Genomic DNA, 6459 nt, shown 5'->3' on the forward strand with positions numbered 1-6459 from the left:
TCTCTCTCTCTCTCTCTCTCTCTCTCTCTCTCTCTCACAACAAAACATTCTTTTGTGACTCTTCCCATATCCCCCAGCTGCCACTAACTCCAGGATTACCTTCCAATACCTGCAGAAATCTTTTCAGAGCAGCCAGTACATTTCTCCTGGAGAACTACGCTGACGCTGTTGCAATTGTCTAAACCCAGTTCTTGCCAATTCGCATTTTTTTGGAGAGAGGAGGGTCAAGGGCAACCTATAATTCGAATTGCATTGATTGGCTAGTATGTTTCGTATATCCTAAATTGACGATTAATTTTTGTATTCCTCTTGATATATGGTATAGTACTTGCGTCTGATTTGCTTTGGGCATGTTTGGCGATATGTATGGTTTTCCCCGTGGAATACAATCATCCATTGTTTACAATCATTAGGTCCCTAATTACTGATTGGGGTGTGGGGGGGGGGGACTGGCGGATTAGTGTAGGTATTTACTAACCAGTATACTACGATCTTGAGGTTATCTTGAGATGATTTCGGAGCTTTTTAGTGTCCCCGCGGCCCGGTCCTCGACCAGGCCTCCACCCCCAGGAAGCAGCCCGTGACAGCTGACTAACACCCAGGTACCTATTTTACTGCTAGGTAATAGGGGCATAGGGTGAAAGAAACTCTGCCCATTGTTTCTCTCCGGCGCCTGGGATCGAACCCAGGACCACAGGATCACAAGTCCAGTGTACTGTCCGCTCGGCCTACCGGTCGACGATGTCGACCATAATTGAAATGATCTTGAGGGTCTTGTACAAGCTCGTACGGGTCTTGTACGTAAATACAGATCAAGCCGCTACGATCGAGGTAAGAGGTGTGGATGTCGCAAAAGTTAAGACCAATATTGTAGTTAAGGGCTTCGTGAATCCTGGCAGGTTTACATATATGACGTCACAGCGACGTCATTGCATTAGTTTTTATATAATCATTTTGTCGGAGGATAGGCAGACTATATATATGATATATGTATACTTATATAATTATTGTTACATACACTAGGAGGGGTACCCGGTGGGGCCAGGGTGCCCAACCGCCTCTGCCCATCCCGTCAAGCCCCCCCTCATCCCCACCCCCCTCCTACACCCCCCCCCCTCATCGCCCCTCCTCCCTGGAGGAAGCCAACTGGACTACGGTGCCTTGTAGGAGAGGGCTTCAAACTTTCTTAGCTATTCTTTGTTGCTGTACTTGAGTAGTCTTTTGAATAATTCTCTAGCATTCGCAATTCTTTGAACTTTCTTTTGACTTCTATTCCTTTTTCTCCTGAACTTTGCTTTGATTTGAACTTTGTCTAATTTATTTAAAGTATCTTTTGAAAGTTTGTGTTTAACTTTCATTTGAGCTTTCTTCTCGTAAAACCATTCTTATCCTTTGATATTTTTGGTTTAGCTTTCTCTGGCTTTCTTTCAGCTTTCTCCTCCAGAGGCTGGCGAAGGCGACGCATCCTATACATTATTGGAATACGATTGGCCGTGTCTTTGATTCCATTGTGTGTTTAAAGGCGCACACACGGCCCCGTCCGGAGAACCCGGACGGACCTCCTGCTGCTGCTCAGGAAATTTTCCCCATCCAGTTGTTGTATTTTTCAGAGGGAGGGGATTCGAACCTGCGTCCGGGAGCATCCCAGACACTACCTTAATCGACTGAACTAGGTTCGAATCCTCGTCACGGCCCTTGTGGATTTGTTCAGAGGGAGGGGATTCGAACCTGCGTCCGGGAGCATCCCAGACACTACCTTAATCGACTGAACTAGGTTCGAATCCTCGTCACGGCCCTTGTGGATTTGTAGAATTATCAGGGGGAAAGCGCCAAGCCATTACGACTATATAGTACTTGAAATGGGGGGATTGAATGGAGGGGGGAGGAGGGGGAATAGATTTTGAGACGGAGGAATAGATGTAGGGAAGGAGTGAGATAGAGTGGTGAGGAGTGAGACAAGCAGTGAGAGAGAATATAGTGATCTCATCCACTTGTGTAATTAAGAGCTTTTTAAAGAACATTAAATCAAAGAAGAACAATGAGTATATCGAATATATTATTTAAGAGTTATTTTTTTTTTGCAGTCTTAACAAAATTTGAGTTAAAACAACATATATAAATAATTACGGAGCGCTTCCCTTAATCCCTCTTGTTGATTCATCACTCCGGAGCGTTCCCATGTAATCCCTCAGCCTTCTGCTGTAATCCCTCAGCCTTCTGCTATAATCCCTCAGCCTTCTGCTGTAATCCCTCAGGCTTCTGCTGTAATCCCTCAGCCTTCTGCTGTAATCCCTCAGCCTTCTGCTGTAATCTTTCAGGCTTCTGCTGTAATCCCTCAGGCTTCTGCTGTAATCCCTCAGCCTTCTGTAATCCCTCAGGCTTCTGCTGTAATCCCTCAGCCTTCTGCTGTAATCCCTCAGCCTTCTGCTGTAATCTTTCAGGCTTCTGCTGTAATCCCTCAGGCTTCTGCTGTAATCCCTCAGCCTTCTGCTGTAATCCCTCAGCCTTCTGCTGTAATCCCTCAGGCTTCTGCTGTAATCCCTCAGGCTTCTGCTGTAATCCCTCAGCCTTCTGCTGTAATCCCTCAGCCTTCTGCTGTAATCCCTCAGCCTTCTGCTGTAATCCCTCAGCCTTCTGCTGTAATCCCTCAGGCTTCTGTAATCCCTCAGGCTTCTGTAATCCCTCAGCCTTCTGTAAACCCTCAGCCTTCTGCTGTAATCCCTCAGGCTTCTGCTGTAATCCCTCAGTCTTCTGATGTAATCCCTCAGCCTTCTGCTGTAATCCCTCAGGCTTCTGCTGTAATCCCTCAGCCTTCTGTAATCCATCAGGCTTCTGCTGTAATCCCTCAGCCTTCTGCTGTAATCCCTCAGGCTTCTGTAATCCCTCAGCCTTCTGTAATCCCTCAGCCTTCTGCTGTAATCCCTCAGGCTTCTGCTGTTATCCATCAGCCTTCTGCTATAATCCTTCAGCCTTTTGCTGTAATCCCTCAGCCTTCTGATGTAATCCCTCAGCCTTCTGCTGTAATCCCTCAGCCTTCTGCTGTGATCCCTCAGCCTTCTACTGTAATCCCTCAGCTTTCTGCTGTAGTCCTCAGCTTATTACTGTAATCCCCCAGTCTTCTGATGGAATCCCTCAGCCTTCCGCTGTAATCCCTCAGCCTTCTGCTATAATCCCTCAGCTTTCAGATGTAATCCTCTGCCTTCCGCTGTAATCCCTCAGCCTTCAGATGTAATCCCTCAGCCTTCAGCTGTAATCCCTCAGCCTTCTGCTGTAATCCCTCAGCCTTCTGCTATAATCCCTCAGCTTTCAGATGTAATCCTCAGCCTTCCGCTGTAATCCCTCAGCCTTCAGATGTAATCCCTCAGCCTTCAGCTGTAATCCATCAGCCTTCAGATGTAATCCCTCAGCCTTCAGATGTAATCCTCAGCTTTCTGATGTAATCCCTCAGACGCTACCATGGTGCACGCAATTTTCTATGACCTATCTCTAGGAATCTAAGCGTCATGCTTCCCGTAGCTTTCCTCCGTCGGGTCCCCCTTCCCTCTCCCATTCCACGACACCCTCCCTCCCCTTCCATCCCTTCCCTTTTTTCCACCTCTTATTCCCTCCTCTCCGTTTAGCACTGTCGTGTTGTCAGCTCATTAAAAGAGATATATTTCCTCATTTATCTGTCTCTCTCTCTCTCTCTCTCTCTCTCTCTCTCTCTCTCTCTCTCTCTCTCTCTCTCTCTCTCTCTCTCTCTCTCTCTCTCTCTCTCTCTCTCTCTCTCTCTCTCTCTGTCTCTCTTCTCTCTCTGTCTGTCTGTCTGTCTCTCTCTCTCTCTCTCTTTCTCTCTCTCTCTCTCTCTCTCTCTCTCTCTCTCTCTCTCTCTCTCTCTCTCTCTCTCTCTCTCTCTCTCTCTCTCTCTCTCTCTCTCTCTCTCTCTCTCTCTCTCTCTCTTTTCCTCTCTCTCTCTCTCTCTCTCTCTCTCTCTCTCTCTCTCTCTTCCTCTCTCTTTCTCTCTCTTTCTCTCTATCATCAGCTGAATGAAAACTTTCCAATCCTCCGCTGTCTTAAACACAAACATAACAAAAGGTTAAATAATAAAATAAGTGCAAAGGAAACAGTGTAGGGGAGGAAGAAGGGGGGGGTGTGGGGGAGAAAAGACAGAAAAAAGGGGGGGCTTGTGTGGGGTGGGGGGGGGGGGGGGGGGGGAAGACGGGAAAAAGCTTGGGCCGGCGGTAAGTTAGTGCGGGGAGCCATAACATTTCAGCACAATGCTTCGGTGCAGGAACATTGATTATCCGCGAGTCAGCTTACCAGATGTAGGAGGCTGTAGGAGGACCCAAAAATTGCTTCTGGCATAGAGTTCATACACACACACACTCTTGGCGCGCTCTCTCTATTGTATTGTCTCCGTCTTCTCTCTCTCTCTCTCTCTCTCTCTCTCTCTCTCTCTCTCTCTCTCTCTCTCTCTCTCTCTCTCTCTCTCTCTCTCTCTCTCTCTCTCTCTCTCTCTCTCTCTCTCTCTCTCTCTCTCTCTCTCTCTCTCTCTCTCTCTCTCTCTCTCTCTCTCTCTCTCTCTCTCTCTCTAGCTCTCTGTCTCTCCATCTCTCTCTCTCTCTCTAGCTCTCTGTCTGTCTCTCTCTCTCTCTCTCTCTCTCTCTCTCTCTCTCTAGCTCTCTGTCTGTCTCTGTCTGTCTGTCTCTCTCTCTCTCTCTCTCTCTCTCTCTCTCTCTCTCTCTCTCTCTCTCTCTCTCTCTCTCTCTCTCTCTCTCTCTCTCTCTCTCTCTCTCTCTCTCTCTCTCTCTCTCTCTCTCTCTCTCGAATGTTTTTTTTCTTTTTTTGAATGGATATACACCTACTTGTACTGATTTGGCTCAGTGGACAACCCGTACTCTTAAAAATAACATCATTTTTCCCCTCGCATGCGCGCTATGGCCAAAAATTGACGTAATTTGAAATGAAATAGGCTCACGAAAGTGATGTACTGTCCCGTTTTCTGTTTGAGTCCTCTGGCTTACTCGGTAAGGTTAGAAGAGGAAACTTTCAATTAACGTTTTTTCATGACGTTTTGAAAATTTAGGAATATTTCCTGCCCTTATAACTTATCACAGGTCCATTAACTTACTGTTTTGGGAAAAACAAAATTCCGGCAAACGGCTAAGTTCAGATGTAATTTGTAAGAGGACAGGTTACAAGGTGCCTGAGCCTATTGGGCTCTATCACATCGGCCTCTTAATCTGTGTATATGAAGTTAGTCTTCACTACGTCACTTCCTGGGGGAGTATTCCATTCGTCCTCCTGTATGTCCCCCCAATGTGGGCGGGGGGGGGGGGGAAGTGGGTGTGGGGAGGGGAGGGGGGCGGGCGGGGGGCACAGTAGCACCCAGGGTGGAGCAGGGTCGACATGGGTGAACTGTAGTCTAGACGCGTCTGGGCGGGCGGGCGGTGGGCGGCGATATGTACCCAAGCACCTCTGGCTCTTCCATGTCGCCCCCCGCCCCATAAACCAAGCCCCCCCTCCCCACCCCCTCTTCCATCCCCCCCCCCCCAAACGCGTCCTTCGGCCCCCCCCCCCACGACTACCAGCACCCCCTACCTCGGTTCAAAATCTCCCCTTCCTCTTTCCCGTCCAAGCTCCTCTTCTTGCCCCCCCCCCCGCTCTCCCCCTTCCCCACTCCTTCATTCCCCTCATCCAGCGAGAGACTTCCTCCTCCTCCTCCTCCCCCTTCCACCAGCCTGGGCATCCCCCGCCCGCTATCCTGTGCCCCCTACCCCCCGACCACCCCACCCCTACCCCCTCACTCTCTCCACCTACTCTCTCTCCTGCTTCCATCATCGACCTCCTGCATCCTATCCCCCCCAATTCCCCCCCCTCTCTCTCTCTCTCTCCTCCTCCCCTACATCTCTCCCCTCTCTTCCCCATTCCTCCACATTTACCTCAGTACTTCTGCACCCTCTACCTTCTCCACATTTTTCCCTCTGCCTCCATATCTACCCTCCCCCCCCATCCTCCACATCCCTCCCCCCATCCTCCACATCCCCCTCCTCCACATCCCTCCCCCCATCCTCCACATCCCCCTCCTCCACATCAGGAATGCCTGACCAGACTCAAGAGTTCGCGGGCTCCTGGAGGGGGAACTAAGCAAAATATTTCCCCTGAAATAGTGTTGTTTTTTGATCGGTATTTACCGCGACGGTGAAGTTCATGGGGGGTCTCCACAGCTGAGAGAGGGGGGCGTGCCCCCCCACAGAGAGGGGTGAGGGGGTCACCCACACCACAACCCTCAACACCATTACAATATTTTGTGCTGGTACCAATGCTCTAAACTGTATAAAGATAAAATCCACATTGGACAATCAATTGACGAGAGAACTTGTTTGAAAGGCAGACAAGATGAGGCATAAACAAGGGGAGGAAACACTTGTTTGGTGTAAGTGCAGTAAACCAGGGGAGAGGGGAACGCCAGTAGGAGCG

The 6459-nt window shown here is 49.2% G+C and overlaps 1 protein-coding gene across 1 annotated transcript; it reads left to right on the forward strand.

Annotated features, from left to right (window-relative positions):
• The first annotated feature begins 741 nt into the window (after positions 1 to 741).
• LOC138358114 (uncharacterized) lies at positions 742 to 3107 on the forward strand. Its single transcript, XM_069315615.1, has 2 exons — positions 742 to 831; positions 2214 to 3107. Exons 1-2 carry the CDS (start codon positions 742 to 744, stop codon positions 3105 to 3107), a joined length of 984 nt encoding a protein of 327 aa, XP_069171716.1.
• The last annotated feature ends 3352 nt before the right edge of the window (positions 3108 to 6459 follow it).

The sequence above is a fragment of the Procambarus clarkii genome, chromosome 82, assembly GCF_040958095.1.
Source record: "Procambarus clarkii isolate CNS0578487 chromosome 82, FALCON_Pclarkii_2.0, whole genome shotgun sequence".
NCBI lineage: Eukaryota > Metazoa > Arthropoda > Malacostraca > Decapoda > Cambaridae > Procambarus > Procambarus clarkii.